The sequence below is a fragment of the Camelus dromedarius genome, chromosome 6 (assembly GCF_036321535.1).
Source record: "Camelus dromedarius isolate mCamDro1 chromosome 6, mCamDro1.pat, whole genome shotgun sequence".
In the NCBI taxonomy this organism is placed as follows: domain Eukaryota; kingdom Metazoa; phylum Chordata; class Mammalia; order Artiodactyla; family Camelidae; genus Camelus; species Camelus dromedarius.
In genome coordinates, this window is record NC_087441.1 from 24,947,906 (window position 1) to 24,966,768 (window position 18,863).

Sequence of the window (18,863 nt, forward strand, 5' to 3'; positions counted from 1 at the left end):
GGATATGAAGAAATGAGAAATAGAGCACATTCCCTCAATAGTGATATGTAAATATGTAGTGTTAACTCAGGTTATGTTTTCCAAAGTTCACATGCTCACTGAGTGCAATTTATTATATACTAACTAACCAAAAAGTCGAGTTAAGTGGGCAAAAAATGAGATTCCAGGTGAGACTACTGTGGCAGACTTTAGTTAATGCATTAACGCTGTTCTTGGCAGTCTTTATTTAACAGACCCACTTCAAACATAGAATGAATTTGCCCTGGGAGACTTCTTTAAGAAGGGAGGATCCACAAAGCTGGGTTTCCCTCCTCGTGTTGTCTTGAGGCAAAGAGCATTAATCAGAAAGAAAAAAAAGGAAACTTCTAATTTCTAACCATTTTAAAGTATTCTATGAACTCTTGTCCTTGATGAGTCCATTCATCATTTAATGGTACAAACTGTATGGCACAGACATTTTTATCTGTATGATTTTTGTCTGACAGTATTCTACATGAAATCGAAAGTATCCTTTAAAAGACAACAGCAGAGTTAAGTGTGATGTAGACGATACTGCACGAGAAAAGTTCAGGCAATGTCATTGTTGAGAAGTCATTGATAAAAATATGAAATCTTAAATAGGAATTCTCCCTGGCTTAGTGCATGGAGCAGCACTGAAATACTAAATAATGATTTGTAATGAAATCCTAGATTGCTTTCTTGAGGTAAATTATAAGGAGGCTACTGATTATATTTACATAAGACAAAAACTAGCTAAGGCAACTAAACTCTTCTCTGCAAACACTCAAGCCCTTAAGAAAGCTGGAATTAGACCATTTTTGACAACTCACTGAGGCATCTGTTAGGAAAAACTGGAAGAGCTAATGAGGTGATCTAATCACAATGTTATTATGAATAGAACTTATTCTGAATTGTTTGAATTAGTTGTTTTCTTTCAAATTTCATTTCTGTTATTATTGTTCCACATTATTAAAATTCAGCCATTCATATTTTCCTAAAGATCATTAATTAAAATAAAAACTAAAGAGATGGTATGAGGCTATGAGACAACAATGAACAGTAATTAATAGTTACTTGGATTTTCCCACCATTCTTACTGCCACACACGAATACACATTTTACATATATGTATCTCAACATTTTATATATATATATATATATATATATTCTCATAATAATGCTTTGAGGGATTATTGTAACCAAAATAAAATGAATGGAAACTGAGTCACAGAATAGTTAGTGACTTGCTTGGGATCATAGCATAGGTGAATGTCAAAGCCAAGACAAGATTTTGAGTTTCCTATCTTTCCCCAGGATTCTTCTCATCAGTTTACATACCTATGTTTTCTACAATCACTGACTATCTTATGTGAGTGACCATGGCCACGGGAGCACGTTTCTCTGCCCCCTGCCACCCAATGAGCAATTCTCTATCTTTGCTCTGAGGAGAAGAAAATGTGTGCCTGGTATCTTAAGTTGAAGCAAATATTTTCACAAACCCTATTCTTTGTGTTGTTTAGGGTCTATGTATTCTTTGCACTTGGATTTCATATCCTTGTGGGTTACAAAGGCTTTGGTGGGCTGACTGGAAGTCAAACTGTCATAAATAATACAGTGTCTAGGAAATGATTCTTTTCCAGTTCTAGACTTTTGTATCAAAACAAAAGTCTTTGTAAATTGTGTCTTCGTGAATTCGAAGTGTCATACTTTCGTGTGAAGGAAAATATATAATAATGGCACGATTTAAAGCAACTGAGCTTTCATTAGGGGCCACATACAAACTGTGACTGTGCTAAAAACATCTAAGAGTAAACATGGAGCAGCATATTTATACCACAGTTTCTTTACGCTCTCTCAAGTATGTATGGAAAATTCCTGTCATTGGGGTCCAAGCCGGAAGCCTCAGCCTTTACCACTAGGAATATATAAAGAGGCTTTCATGTCTACAGAGTCTTCTGAAGTATGAGCTCTGGCAAGGCTCCAATAATATAGGCAGCACCATGTAAAACCCAGATGCATATGGGTTTGAATCATTTCTTGGCTCCTCCTCCTCTCCTGACCTCTGGATGCTGGTGGAAGGCTTAGTTCCCCACCCTCTTCCTATTTACATTATCTTCCTAGGTGATCTCATCCGGTGCCAAGGCTTTAAATAGTGTAGGTGTTGATAGATCTAAGGTCAGTACTGATCTCTCTCCTGAACACTGCATCTCAAAATTAATGCGTCCTGAACAGGACTCCTGAGTTCTTCCTGCATCCCTTTTCTCCAACCTCATCCTCCCTCAGTCGTCCCCATCTCATCAATGGTACCTAATGGTACCTGCAGTGATGCAAACTAAATCTAGAATTCATCAATTATTCTTTATTTCATTTAATTTATTTATATGTATATATATAATATACGTAGTACTTACTATTGAATTCAGTCCTAAGATGCTCATGTCTGAACATTAACCATCACTCCTTCTCAATCCAAGCCACCCTCACCTCTCCTCTCCTGCAGTTAACTGAGGGCTGCCCATGACGGCTTCTATACCTCAGCCCTAACAATCCATTCTCTGCACAGGGGCCAGAGTGATCATTTTAAATCAGATGGTATCTCTTCCCTGTCTACTTGATTTTGGTGGCTTCCCATTCGCTGTGAGAAAAGTAGAATTCAGACCACACCCTGTGAAGGTGCACGTGGTCCGGGTCCTGCCTACTTAGGCCCATCATCTCCTTCCATCCTAACATCTCATTTTGCTCCTGCAGCACTGGCATTTCTGTCTTTCAAACAACGAAATGTTATTTTCTTAGGGCTTCGCTCTTGCTCTTTCCTCTACTTGGATTACTCTTCTTCCAGGTCTTTGCATGGCTGCATTCATCTCATTATCTCAGACACAGACAAGACCCACTGACCTCCCAATTACACATCCTCATCTCTACTACAGTCAACCAGCTGTCTCACTACCCTGCTTTAGTTTCTTCACAGCATTTAGGAATATCTGAAATGATCTGTCTTATCTACTTGTTTACGTGTTAACTGTCAGGCTTCTCTCCCTAGAATGGAGCTCCATGGACACGGGGACTTTGTCGTTTCTGTTTTTATATCCCCAGGCCCTATACCACATCCGGCCCCCAAATACTTGACGGTAGAATGAATGAACCCTGGCTCTCTCATTTAAAACCAGTGACGTTAGGCTAATTATTAATCTATGAGAGTCTGAGTTTGCACATCAAAAAGGGACAATTATACCTATATATATACTCCAATATAAATAAGAGATTTTTCTGAGGATATTTGAGAGATTTAGGCAGAAATTAGAAATTTTCTTAAGACTACAGTGCTCATGAATATGATATACTAAAGTTGGGGGCTAATTAATAGTTTGTCATATGTGCACATCATACGTTTCACACCAAAAGAAGTCTATACCTATCCCAATTCTAAGCTCTAACACAATTACTTGTAATTCTAGATTCTCTTAATCAAATTACTAACATTAAGTACCAATTATCATCTGGCTATATACTTCCATTTGTGTCATGCAGATACACCCAGATATATAGATGTTTCTAGCTGTATCTGTATCTATATTTATATATCTATCTATACTTACATGGACACATACGTATGTCCATAACCTTGTATCATCTGATTATTTCTGTGAGGCTCTCATAATTAAAAAAAATAATTGAGCCAGCATACTTAAGGCATGTAGGCCAAACTAAACAAGAGAAAAATATAACATATTTGTCCTAAAATTCAATTTCAGTTAGGCATGTGTGAGAATTCACTTGGGTTGAATACTGGACGGGGACGGTTCTGAGGCTGCCTGTGCACAATGGGGAAGTCAGAGAAGCCCCATCATCTTACAGTTCTGGGTGTTCATGGAAACCCCTCAACCAATATTCTTTTTAAATTGTCTCCACATACTGCTTTGTCAGATCTATCCCTTGATAGAGAAGCCTCAGCTATGTGGAATGTGAAACTCACCCTAGTCATACCAAAAAACTTCTCCAAGCCTGAAACTCTAATTAAAAAAAAAAAAAAAGAAAGAAAGAAAAGGCTATGATATCAGACTCTGGCTTGGAAATAGTGATATAATCTTAAGGCTGCTTCATAGCCAGAAAGTAACTGAAGTCATCTTGCTTACTCAAAATTGCATGAATAACGTAAATGTGGGTCAGAATACCCAGCTTTATACATTTTTTTAAAATTTAAATTCAACACATTAAATTACCTTAAAAAGCTATTTATGGATTCCTTTTTGATGTCTTTAAGGAAGAGACTAAATATTTGTGTTAAAAATGGGACAAATTACTCATGTACCTTTTCATAAGAATTTGCAATTTAAAACTGCGAAAGTGCTATTTAGTAACTTGATAGTTTGTAATAACTCTTTGTTATTACTCTATAATGTGCTAAAGCTCAAAATACATTCTTAGTTTAAAAATTTATAAACTAACAGATAAAACTTAGTCTTTGGGCTTAAATATTAAGTCAATTTTCCCTCTTTTCTATTACCTGTAGTATATGATATTATCAATTCAAAATAGTAACATTTTATAAAACGTACACTTATTAATATGTTTTAAATTTAATATACATTAGCATACATTTAATAACATATTTGAAAATTATTGAACATTGATACTTTTTAAATTCCAATTTTTTCACTTCTATTTTGAAAAGAAAAATGACATTTTAAAAATAAGAAATATACTTCTTTTTAAACAGAAAATCAGTAAAGCAGATATTTCAAGCATATTTTTCTTAACTGTTTACTGGTTTTTCCTCTAAAAATATATTTTTCAAGCTACTTCTAAATTGCTTATAAATAATTAATGATTGGACTCAAGGTGAAGGATTAGGCATACTTGGCATTTATTAGCTATAACTTCAAGTTCACCTGTACTCCAAAGATAACCCAGCACTGGAAAAACGTGCATAAAGTAGTACTAGCAAAACACAAACACCCTAGAAAAGCCAACAAACTGCCAGAGGCAACAGACAGATACGGAACAGCAAAAACCTAGTTTTACATAACTAGACCAGACTTTGACTATAGTGTACCTACACTTAATCCCGGGAACAGTATTTTGTTTGCAGCTATTTAAATAATCATTTCACAGGACGTAGCTAGTGTACTGAAAATAAAAATTTTTTGAGTGTTTACAACACATATGGACTAACACATAATGTCTCATTCAGAGATACTAAATTTGTTTGCATGGAACTATAAAATGTGAAACAATTTGGATAGTGAAAAAAGTTGCTAATGGCCTATTGTAGCTAATTAATATCAGCTACTTCATGAGATAACATTAACGTCCATGCATAAAAGCCATAAATCAAGACTTAAATGATATATTTTGGTAGCTATCCTTGATTGGAAATATGAGGTGCAGATGAAAAATTATCTATTAGAAATAGATTTTTTTAGGATATCAGCATTCTCCAGAAAAATAGTGTTTTCACAGTACTTCTGGCAAATAATAATTATAAAATAAGGTAATTACATTGATGCAATTGTAATTCTTTTTGTTTTTAAATTTTATGTAATGGTTATAATGCCCATAGTGAAATATGGGAGGTTTACACATACTAATTTTTAACTACTTAGTTCATGATTTTGATGACAAACTTCCCGTTTTAAAATTTATTTCAGAAACAAGTGAAAAAACAGTAAAATTTTTTAAAAACTGAGAATTTACTTCTGTCGTGTACTGAAGTCTTTTAACACCATATATATTATCCTTAATACTTCCCCCTTTCTCTTTCCTTTAATGAAAACAGTGAAAGGAAAAAGGAGTTGCACAGTACTTATTATGTGCTAGCAACTGTTTTAAACATATATACATTAATTCAACACAAAATCAGATTAAGACAATCAAAACTAATGCCACTAGTAACGTGGCAGAAGCAAATATAAATCCTATTTGGAGAAAGACAGTATCACGCTAGGCCTCAAGTTATCTCCATACTTTTTATGTACAATGTCCAGTTCTCCATCAAAAATAACCAAGCAGATGAAAGGCAAGACAATTTGATCCAACCAGGAGCACCAGCAGACAATAGATATAAACACTCAAAAGACATAAATAATATAATTACAAGGACTTTAAAATAATATGTATAATATATACAAGGACAGCACAGATGAGATTGAGAATTTTGTCAGAGATCTAGAAACTACAAAAAAATTCTCATTCTAGAACTGAAAAATACTATCATATAATAAAAATACATAACATGATGAAAATATAATAATAAATACAAAGAAACCCACACCTAGATTTAGAAACTACAAAAAAACCCTTCATTCTAGAACTGAAAAAATACCATCATATAATAAAAATACATAACATGATGAAAATATAATAATAAATACAAAGAAAACCACACCTAAACAATCATGGTAAAACTACTGGAAATTGAAAATAAAAAGAATTACAGTCAAAAAAAAAAAAAAAAAGGACAGATTGCTTTTAAAAGACTGTTTTCTGACATTAGCAGAAACAGTGAGTTATAAGACAATGAAATAATGTCATAAAGTGCGGAAATAAAATTACCAATCTAGAATTTTGTTCCTAGGAAAAGTGCATGTAAGAAAAAAATGGTAAAATACATTTCAGACCAAAAACAAAACAAAACAAAACAAAAACTGAACCAAATTATCACTATACTAAAGGAAATTCTATATGTAATCTCAGAAATGCAGGAAGGAATGAAGAATATACATGACGGTATGAAACCATAATAACAATAATTATTGTGGGACTCAAAGTATATAAAATTAAACACCTAAAAATAGCATATAATTCAGAAGAGGTATAAAAGTAGTTAAGGCATTCATTCTAAGCTTTTCAAATTTCCCACAAAGTGATAATTTGCACTGTACTTTGATTAGTCAAATATGCATCCTGTAACCTTAAGAGTAACCAGTAAATAGTGTAAAGAAATGTAAAAACAACAAGCTAATAGGAAAGGCGCGATGTAACAACAAATATACTGAATCCAAAAGATGGCAAGCAGAGATAAAAAGAAATATAGAACAGGGAGGGCAAATAGTGTAGTAAGTCAGCATATTTAAACTCAAATATATCATTATTATATTAAATATAACAAGACTAAATGTTCCACTGAAAAGACAAACATCAGACTGAATGATAAAACAAGATTTACTTAACTGTTGCTTATAAGAGACACAGCTACAACACGAACATACAGAAAATTAAAAACTAAAGGAATGCGAGATGTTAAGCTACACAGACACTATTAGAAATCAGGTACAGATTTCAGTGTTAGTCAAAGCAGAATTGAAGGCAAAAGCATTAAGAGAGGAGAAAAAAGGATGTTTTATTATGAGAAAAGTTTCAATTCACCAGGAAGATATATACAGTTCTAAATTTGCATCTATTTGTCAACCTTTTTTCCATTATCATCCCATCTCCTTAAAGACCCTTTCATATTTGTTTTTCCTAATTGCCTTCCCCCCAAGAAATTTTAATACCATATACACTGTACACCTGTTTATGTACTGAGTCTCTTTGGAGGGCCATAGACCGTTGTGATATGTATTGATTTTTTTTTGCTTCCTAAAAACCAGTTATTACCCTTACTGTGAAGGTATAATCTAACAGAACAGCACTGAAATATTAGTTTAAATCATATAAAATGCAGATATTCAACCATTTTGATCTTTAAAAGTGGCAGACTGTTAGCACAATACATAAGGTAAAAAGATGGCAGCACTAAAAGAAAAAACAGACAAATCCACAATTACATGAGATCTGTTAGCATGACTTTTTCAGTAACTAATAGAAGCAGAAGAAAGAACTCACTGAAGATATAGATTTGAATAACATGATAAACAGGTTTTCTAACTGACATACATAGAGCACTGTATCTAATAACAACAGAATCCACATTCATTTCAAGTGCATGTGAAACACTTACAAAGCTGACCATATACTGAATCATATATATAAGCTACAACAATTTTCAAAGATCTAAATCATATATGGTATGATCTATGACCACAGTAGAATTATACTAGGCAACAATGACAAAAAGATATCCAGAAATTCCAATATGTTTGAAAATTAATAAATGCGCTTCTAAATAATCTTTTTGGGCCCAAAAAGAAATTGCAACTGAAATTATTTAGAGGTACCTGATAATAGAAACACTAAATTTGGGGATGCAACTTCAGTTATTAGAGGAAAATTTATTGTATATATTCAAATTTATGGAAAATTTAAATGTATATATTCAAAAAGAAGAAAAACTGAAAAGTAGTGAGACAAAAAAAAAAAAAAAGACCCTGGAGAAAATAGGAAAAAAAAATCCCTCAGAAAATAAACCTAAAGAAAGGAGAAAAAAAGGCAATAATAAAGGACTAAAATTAATAAAAGTAGATAATAAATATACATAAATGAAGATAAATAAAATACATATAAAAATATTAAAAATATTTTTAAAATTTAAAAAATATTTTAAAAATTTAAAAAATAAAAATAAATTAAAAATAAAGAGGATTTAAAAAATCAAAAGGTATTTACTTAAAATAGCTAATAAAATTAATAATTTTCCTGGCAAAACTGCTAGCAAAAACAATAAAAACAGAAATGACACAACAAACCAACAGCAAGAATAAAAAGTTAGACTAATATTAAAGCAGAGCATTATGAACAACTTCATGTTAATTACAAAATTTCAGTGCAATAGATGACCTAATATATAAATGACTTGTTTATAGACATTTCACAAAAAGGATATGTACATGGCCAATATACATGTGCAAAATTGCTCAAACTCATCAATAGTCAGGAAAATGCAAATTAAAACCATGATAAGCTATCACTACACACCTACTAATGTTAATATGTAAGGCTAGTGAAGAAAGGAACTATCCTACATTGTTGGTAGGAGTGTAAATTATTTTAATCACCTTGAGTAGTTTTGAATTTTCTACTGAAGTAAAATAAACATTCTCTGTGGCCCAGCAACTAATTCCTATGTACATGTGCAACAGAAATACATGCACAGGTGTATCAAATACAGGTATAAGAATACGCAAGCCACTATGAGTCATAATATTAAAAACTAGACAGAACTCAAATGTTTTTCCACAGTAGAGTGGGCGAATAAATTGCTGTATAATTAAACTCTATGCAATAATGAAAACAAAATACAGCCAAATGCAACAACCCAATAAGCCTCACAGTATAACAGTGAATGAAAGACTGGAGGAGGCATGATGTGATTTCTCAGGTGGCAATACTATAATAATGTTTTATTTCTTGGCTTGGGTAATGGTTACACAGTAGTCCATTTATAATTAGTGAACCATTCTGTACATTTGTATGTTGAGTATTTCTCTGTATGTGTGCCATAGCTTAGAAAGAAAATAAAAAACTCTATTTCTCTTAAGTGTTTAAAGCACCCAACAGTACTATATACACAATGGTTATAACTCCATGAAATAATTTTCATAACTTGTATGCAAGTAATACAGTTGATACATACATGATGTTTATTACTATCTTTCATACGCTGTTCTAAGATCTTTACAAATGCAACACATTTGATCTTCTCAAAAACTGTATGAGGCAGATATTATAAACACCTTCATCTTGTAAGTAGAGTGTGGTACAGAGAAATTAACTGGCTCAGGATCATAGAGCTAATAAGTGAACCACAGTGAATGGCGCCAGATTCCGCACTGTTCGCCGTTACAACACACTGCCTCTCAGAACAAAACTTCTGAAGTTGAAAAATGTCAGATTCATCCACTGTGAATGAATTTAAAATGAAATAATGTTTCCTCTGTATGTTGGAACCATCTGTAAATAAATTGAATAGCCTGCTTTAACATTTCGATGCAAATATTTTTATGTTTTGTATAATAATTTAAGAAGTCTTTTTTAAACTCATGCTTAGAATGATCAAAGATAGATTTAAACATAATGCATTTGAACCATATAAAAATTTAAAAAACTGTCATTTAAAAAACTGGTGTTGAATTCTGACTCTATTAGTTTTAACTTCTGTGAACCTCAATTTTCTTGCCATTAAAATGGGCATAATGAATCCTTTCCTAACAGGCATGTTCCGAGAAAGAAGTGATACGACATTTGTGCTGTGAACTAAGCAATTAATTACATACGAAAGCCAATACATCTGTGTGCGCAGTAAGTAAATCCTAGAAACTTCAGAACATAAAGCTACCTCATTTTAAGTTCACATTTAAGAGATTTAAAAGTCAAAACTGCTACACAACTTGCCAAAAGTATTACCCTTAGTAAGGCTAGCGTCTGGAACTTGACTCAGGGATTTAGGTTACAAGGTCAGTGTTCCTTGAGGGAAGTCTGATCCTCGTTTTCTTCTTCCTGCTTTCCCTTCTCTCCCTCCACATAAAATGTGCAAACTGAACTTTTCAAAATTATGTATTATTGTCAGTTAGTTCAATAAGTACATCTGACTTATTTTTAAAAGCGTTACATTAAAGGAGACATACTTTAAATAGGCTATGTTCTCCAACTGACTGTTTTTGGCACGAATACCATTAAAAAGTTTCTATATGCATTTGTCTTCAAGTGTGAGAAGGGTCTTGCCCTCGATCTTTCTCATGCACTCACACACAGGCACTGAGAAGCAACATATAAATGAGAAAGAGGACAGTATTTCTCAATTATTTTATTATTAGTCATTGGATTATTTTTAAATGATTAAGAATTTTTTAAATAATTAAAAAGGATTTATAGAAAAAAGTTAGTATGTCATTCAAAACTCCGTTCATACAAGTTCCGGTTTTGTGTTTAGCCCTTTTATTTTTAAATTTTTTAACTGAAGTACTGTCAATTTACAATATTGTATTAATTTCTGATGTACTCCCTTTTGTTTTAACTTAAAGATTGTTCTTTACTCCAGACAACAAGAGGTCTAGAAAAATAGAAAATAAAAATTACTAAATAATTAAAATAACAAATGTTTAATTTTCCAAATCAAACTGAAAACTAAATTGAAATTTTCTTTACCTGATTGAAAAAGCAAGAATACTAATCTGAAAGACATGGAAATATACTATATTCCATCCCATGGAAAACAACTTTTTTTCTTAAATTTAATGACCTTTTCTAAATCGAGGCATTCTTTAGACCTCTGTATTACTGCAGCATCTCCTCTTATGAGAATGCGTCTACACTTTTGTGAATGACTGAGTTCTTTCATCTGACTGGACACAGCTGGCAAGTGGCATAATGGGAAAGGGAAATGAAAGGCTTTTTTTTTTTTTTTTCTCCTGGAAAACCAAGAAACGTATAAATCATATTCAAACTGAAGCACTAGTTGCTTACATTACTGTACAAACTACGCATCTTAATACAAATAGTGTTCTCTACTGCTTTATGAATAAATGATATTATAGCATATTTTAATTTAAAAAGTCTATCTATGATGTATGGTTTCCCTAAACACAATTTGAATAAATGTAAATTTGGCATATTTAATTAATTTGAAAAAGTAAACCAAATCGACCAATTCTAAAACAGAAAATTTAGTTAAAGTGATCAAACCAAAAAAATACATAAGAGTAAAATACGTAAACTCAAGTTTACGGAGAAAGGTCCCAAATAGTTGGACAAGCAACAGATCAGAAAAGTTTTGTTATGAAAATTCTGAAGCACATAGGAAAGCCAGAAGGAACTTCAAGCTTGACTAAACCTCTTGTTTTGTTCAGGAGGAAATGGGAGCCCTGAGCAATGATTGGCTCAAAGTTACTGAAGCAGGAGAGATGCGCTCCCTATCTCCTCACTTCAGGACTCTTACTTCCAGGTCGTGCTGTGCTCCCCAGCTGTGTCAAAGGCACGTGGGAGAAATTTAATAGGATTGAAGGAAGAGCTAATAAAGCAATTAAAAAAACAGAACTCCTTCTTTTACTTTCTAATTTTTCTCTCAACTTTAAATATCACGTAATAATAAATATCTATAATTTTTTTCCATTGTGCATGTAGTAAATTTATGGGGAGAAAAGTTGAAGAATTTTAAAGTATATATATGATGACAGTCGTTCCTGTCCCGTGCTCAAAGTTCTCCCAGAACCTGGACAAAACTTGTTTTTTATTTGAATTTCCAGAACTTTTATGTCAGTGTGTTTAAATGTGTATAAGTAGTTATACAAATGTTAATGGAGTTTTTTTTTCACTTAATACATCTTGAAAATCACTCCAGACTGTGCATGAAAATCTAAATTATTATTTTAAATACCTATTTAGTATTTTAACGCATGGATTCAAAATATGTATTCAACAACTCACCTATTACTAAGTTTAGGTAGTTTCTGAGTTTTTATATTACAAACAAGCCAAAAATATAAATATAATTTGATATGTTCTTGGACTAAGATTTACTAGGATCAAAGAATATGTAAAACACTGAACACTTGGTATATTTAGATATCAAATTTTGACCAATTCAGGTATGTGTTAACCTCCTTATGTTTACCACCAGAATCTATGGAAACACCCCTCACGCCAGACTGGCCCTAGACTCCACCTCCTATCCCAGGGAAAAAGAGGAATTCTTAAAACTCAAAATTCTTAAATACCCTTCAGTATATTTATTTATTTATTTGTATTGAAATAGAGTCCTTTGGTATATTTAAGTCATGTATAAACCCCTGTTTTGAAAAGAATCCTTTTTCAAGTGACTGAAGCAGTGGGCAGGTAATGATGATTTCACCCTGTAGAAAGGATATTTTATATATTTCTTACTAATACTTTAACTATGAATGTAAAACACAAATGGTATTAATAAGAAAAGAATCTGAACATGAATTTAAGGAAAAACTTTATGCAAATTCACCAACCACTACAAAGGAAAGACTAAAACAAACAATACTTTAACTTTCACAAAAGGAAACCCCATCAAAAGCTCATTACCAATTTTAAGTTTTTGCATCTTCTCCTTACAAATGCAAGAAAGGGAAGAAAGGAGAGGGGAAGGAAGAAAGAATGGGCGGAGGGGAGAGGGAGAGATAGAGGGGCATGAACTTCCTTTACTGGTATATTGGCTAATGCTATTATTTTCATACTTCCATACTGTCTGCAAATAAATGTATAAAGCATCCATGAAAGGATTTTGATTTTTAAAATACTGGGGTATTTATATACTAGTATTCTAAGAATTACATACTGTTTAATAGACTTACATGTATTTTGTGTCATGTTATTTTTAGGTTAATCTGAAACTACAAACCCTGCTCCCTATTCTCCATACTTGAGATGTTTACTGTAAACCTGTATCCAGAGGAGATGCCAGCTGGAATGCTCTGACCCAAGTAGGATCTCACCAGTGTCTGGATTAGAGGAACTGAATTGCATCAAATCCCACCAGTAGGGTGAGGCAGCCTCCGTGTACCACAGAGGCGAGGTCTCAGAGCAGATACTCAATGGACAACCAATTTACTAAAAACATTCTTCTTCTGAGGCTTCCTCCCACTTAGTTATCAACAGGTTTTTAGTTATTCTCTAAATAAACCAGAATTGAAGCTGGGGAGATATTAAGAGAAATAATACAGAAAATCTAGGACAGTGATTGGCACTTAGGGAAAAGGCATTTGTGTCACACTGCAGTCCCTAGCTACAGTGAATACAAAGCACACCCCTTTACTGTCTCAAGGTGTGCTGCTGCCGCGGAGGAGCACCTCAGCCTCAGAGGAGACAAATGCGGGGAGGACAGTGATCTTCCTTGGGGAGTGACAGTCCTCCTGGGGAGAAATTCTCTAAAACCCAGGACCTTGTTTTGATTTTGTTATTCCTTGGCAATGAGGGTATCTGGAGGTGAAATTATGTAAATTTGGGTAACTGAGTAAAAGCAAACTTTTAAGGGACGTGGCAGAAATAAAGGATGGAAGAGATGGAAGAATAAAAATTATTGCTAATGAGTCAGTATTAATCTTGTCAGGGTGAAGCACAGAATGTGGAAAGCAAAAGGGTGTCCCAGAAGTATTCCAAGAGTCTTATTTTGAAGATGAGGCAACTGAGGCCTCCAAAGTGTAAGAAATTTGCCTGAACTCACAGGTCATCTCTGGAAGTTCTGAACTCTGGGAGGCTTCCTGACACCAAGGACATTCTCACGACACTACACTGGATCAGTGTTCAAACCCATCACAACTTGGGAACTCTCCTTGCTTGTACCAAATGACTACTGGCATCTGGGGCTGCTGTCAGAATTCTCAAAGGACTCTCATTTTCTAGAACTCCTAGGGGTTCCAAGTCCAAGTCATGATGGAGAAGATACCAAAGCACTGATTTAATTTGCCATCTCAAACCTGTACAGTTGCTTAATCAACCAACAGGAAAACTTTGGCTCTCTTTAGCGTTATATTTTTTAAAAAACACCATTACAAATAGATCACTTCCAAACAATGACAATGCCTCCCATTGATGATATTAAAGATCCTAATAATACAAATAAATATATACCAGAAAATTTAATTTTTTTCCCTCAAATTTAATTTGCAAAGTCACCTCTTCTGTTTTTTCTTCATCACCACCTCTCTTCCAAACACTCCTTTCTTCCTCCATTTCTCTACACAGATTCTATTTGTTTATTTAACCAGAATGTAAGTTTCTTGAAGGTTAGAATTATCACTTATCTTTTTATTTACTTCACCTCAACAGGCACAGCCCTTGACATATTAGAAGCACACAGTAATGTTTTCAGAATAAAGATTACACTTTCACATTTTTATATATAGATGGAATTTTTTAAAAACTCCAAGTAAGAATGCTATGAAAAGTTTGATCTAAAAAAGAATTGTTAGAAATGACCCAATACAGGTAAGGGAGGGTATAGCTTAGTGGTAGAGCACATGCTTAGCATGCAGGAGGTCATGGGTTCAATCCCCAGTACGTCCATTAAATCAATCAATCAATCAATCAATCTCAATCACTTCCCCCTCCAAAAGAAATTTTTTTTAATGTTTAAAAATTAAAAAAAAAAGGAAATAACCCAATACAACCAATTTCTTTTACAGGTGATGAAACTGAGGTCAAGAGTAAACAAGTGGTTCAGAATCACCCAACTAGTTAGAGCCTGAATGAAGGTGCCCACTGGTCCCCCATCTCTGCTGCTCTTTTCAGTGCGCTTTATGCAGTCACTTTCTAAGTACAAATTAAGTCATTTAGACATCTAAATGATTCTTGGCAAAATATAAATGCCTTGACTATACACTAGAACTTTGACACATTTAATTCTCCTTATTCATATCTCTAACAATGCCTGGTACATCGTAGATAGTCAGTCAACTTGGGTTTCTACATCCTTTTTTCCCTTCTTTCCCCCAAATTTCCGTATCAACCACTTTAAAGATTGCTAATATACCAAGTAGGTATCACTTCAAAAATCAGTTAGTGTGTTGACAAAGCCAACTAAGATGATTGTAAAGCCAATGGTACTGACCCCAAGGCAGCTCCCACATGAATGACAGACTTGCTCCCTACGGCATATTCTTAGGAGAAGTAAGGATGCCCAAGGGAAGGCTCTGAGGAGAGACTGGGATGCCACCATGGAGAGGCGCTGATGGGGAGGGTCTCATCACATTTCTAAATGCCAGATCCCTTCTTCCTCAGCTAAATGTGCCTCCTAGAAGAGAGATTTCTACTTGTCCATGGACTTGTTTGGGATATATAAGCTGAATCCATGGAACAGTGGAGTCTTTGGGTAAAAATTTCTATGTATCGAGGGTTCTTCAATAATTTACCTACCTCCCCCAATAAGTTACCCCCCACAAAGTCACTATGAGTTGAACCACTTAGGATACCTGTTAGCTTTTACGTTTAGATGTTATTAAGTCTATTCTGACTTTTAATTTTGACACGTCTCTTTAATATAATGAAATCCTTTTAGTCTTGCTTGGAATTAGTTTACTGCTTAATAAATTCCTTCCAACACTATGTTCTGTGAGTCAACAAGCAGCTTCCCCTGTGATTTGAGCCTGGCTAACAATAAATGCAACTTCGGAAGATTAATTACTAGGCAGAGGCATTTTCCAGGTGGTATATTCTCACTCTGAGGAAACTTGGTCATTTTACTTTTGCATCTGTTTGGGGTAACACGTCCTTTGGCTGAAAAGAACATCAATCCACGTTTGGAATGGCCTCCTACATAGATCATATTTTAGGCTGAACTAACACCAAAAACTTTGTTCAAAGACAGTTGAAAATGCCATATTTAAAAATTATTTAATTTACAATATATGAAGGGTGGTAAATTCTCAGCAAACATTTTAACTAGGTATTTATTGAGAGCTGACAATGGGGAACTTTGTGCTGAACACCGTGTAAGGCATCACAAGATGTACCAGTACAATTATTTTCCCTAAGTTGATGTCTACTCCTGACACATCTTGGATTTTTCCACCCTTGTCCTAAGTAACTTGATTCAAAAAAAGAGTTTCTCCCAGCTAATTGGCTGACATATAGTCACCACTGATTTTGTCTCATGTTGTTCAGCTGAGTGAGTGCACTCTGAAATCACACAGCTTACAGTGTCAGGTAAAAATCCTTATAAAGAGGATACAGGCTTTGGAGTTGCAACTCGTTAACTTTGGGCTTCTACTTCAGACAAAAAGCTACTTCATTTTATTAGAGAAAATGTCAGTCAAGACATAACTACTGACACCCGTCTTTGTTTCACCAGCCGGTAATAAAAGATAAAGCAGAGGAAATGGAGGAGCTGCAGTTAGGCATTCGCAACACACAAAGTCCTTGTTTTCCCAGTAGGCGCTGCAGAAAAGCAATTGTCCATTCACAGCACATCCTCTGCATTTCAGAGCTAATATTTTTGCAGTTCTTAACTTGGTACATTACACTCATTAATGCAGTTAATTTTGTTAACCCTTTGAAATGCACAATGAGTTTTACACCTTGCTTAATCTTACTAACATGACCCAGTTTTTAAAATTTCTCTCAATGTTGAGAATAGAAACCTTTGAAAAAAGTCAAGAAATTTTGGAAACAGAGTAATGGTCTCAAATAATCCTATCTCACTTGCTATTGCATAACTTCAAGAAGGGTAACAAGGAAATCCATGTTAACCACGTATTACTTGAATTGCTCTTACAATAATGGACCCTTTGGACAGGACTGATTTTTAGCAGGGTCCCTCTCAACCCATAATAATAATATGCAATTGAAAACAACATTAGCCCTGGATTTAATTGCCCTGCTTCCTGCAATGTATAGCAGTTTACTGTATGTAAATGCATATGCCTGCCTTCAGGGCTAAAGAGGCTTACTCTAACATTTCAAACATCCTTCTGGCTGAACATATGTAGAACAGAATCTATAGGTGATTAATTAGTCCCTAGGCTCAATCACTCAAGTGCCTAATTAAATATCTCACTCTGCTTTCAAGTATTGTAGGAAAAGATAATTGGTAAATTTGCAGTGCTAATAAAGAAGTTTTTCTTTTCCTTTATGAATAATGGGATCTAAATCATTGATCCTATAACTCAGTGCCTGCATCTCCACTGTTGATTTCTAAATCCAGAACAGTTTTTAAAAAATGCAACAAGGTGATAAAGTCCTCTTTCCTCAAGAGTTCCTTTTCTGACATACCTTCAATAGATTTTTCTACCTTCCATCTCAATACCAGCTTCTTCCTCTCTTCATACTAATTTCTTCATCTATCAACCAACATGACAAACTCAAGAGAAAAATGAATTTTCTTTTTCCCTGTTCCACAACCCTCACCAATTTTTTAACCAATATTTTCCTGTCCTGTCCCACCAAAAAGAAAAAGTGACTCAACCCTAAGATTTACAGTGGAGAAGAAATATTGCATTCATTAAGAAAAGAAAGAACGAAAAGCCACCCTCCTCAGGAGAGGCTCAAAGCACAGAGAAAAAGCCAGAGTGTCTCATTAGGCTGCTTGGAATGAAACAGTTAACTTCAGGGTAAGAGATAATGTTTAGTCAGTTCGCTTAGAAAAAGGAAGGAAATTCAAAAGCTGGTTGCTGTAGTAACAATCACAGACCAAAAAATATATACGTATATGTTCATTTCAAATAAAACTCCTGCCAACTCTCTGTGATTCTGATTCTCTCAAGAAAAAAAAAAAATGAGTTGCCGTTGAAATTCGTTGTACCTACCTCAACCATTAAACAAGACATTTAACCATAGTGGCAGTTCTGTGACCTTTGAATGCCGTGAAATCTCTGAGCGGTGCTGCTTGTTCATGAAGACTTGTGCTGCAGAATCCAGCAACTTCATCCAGGATTAGGAATATAATTAAGTTAAAAATTAAAAATTAAAAAATTAAAAAATAAAAAAAAAAAAGGAAAGGAGGAAGCCCGAAAGTCCACAGAGAGCCCGGGAAAGTAGGAGGGCAGCAGAGATTCTCTCGGGGTGAGTACACCACGCTTCTCCCAGGCAAGCCCTGGGACCGGAGCCCAGCCGCTGCAGTGCCCAGACCCACCGACTGGCTGGGGGAGCAGGCAGCCGGCCTGCTAGGCTGGGAGGTGCTGTCAGTTGCCACAGGCAAGGAAAAGCAGAGACCAATCGGCTTCAACTCTGGCAGCTTACTGGAGTGGAGCCTTTTCTGTTTATGTTTCCTCATTTTGAGAGTGACGTCAAAGGGTTTAGTTTTTCCTCTGCATGTGCTATTAATTTTAAAGTGCTGTGCTATGGGAAGAATGTGTGTGTGCCTGTGGTCAGCTGGGGCACCCCGCTCTCCAGAGAACCCAAAAAACATGTTCTATTTTCGGAAATCAATCTGAACCATTTAAAATACCTTGCAGTGAGGTATATCAAAAACAAAATAGATAAGAAATGAGCTAAATGAGAGCAGCAAGATTTATTTTTTTCCCCCAAGT

At 34.5% G+C, this 18,863-nt stretch overlaps 1 protein-coding gene across 1 annotated transcript in view; it reads right to left on the reverse strand.

Moving 5' to 3' along the window:
• Window positions 1–18,633, reverse strand: part of PDE7B (phosphodiesterase 7B) — a 289,193-nt gene extending 270,560 nt beyond the window's left edge. Inside the window, exon 1 of the mRNA XM_031456398.2 lies at window positions 18,141–18,633. Within this exon, the coding sequence (XP_031312258.1) occupies window positions 18,141–18,161 (21 nt within the window). The 5' untranslated portion in view covers window positions 18,162–18,633. The remainder of the gene's footprint in view (window positions 1–18,140) is intronic.
• Window positions 18,634–18,863: the final 230 nt, after the last annotated feature.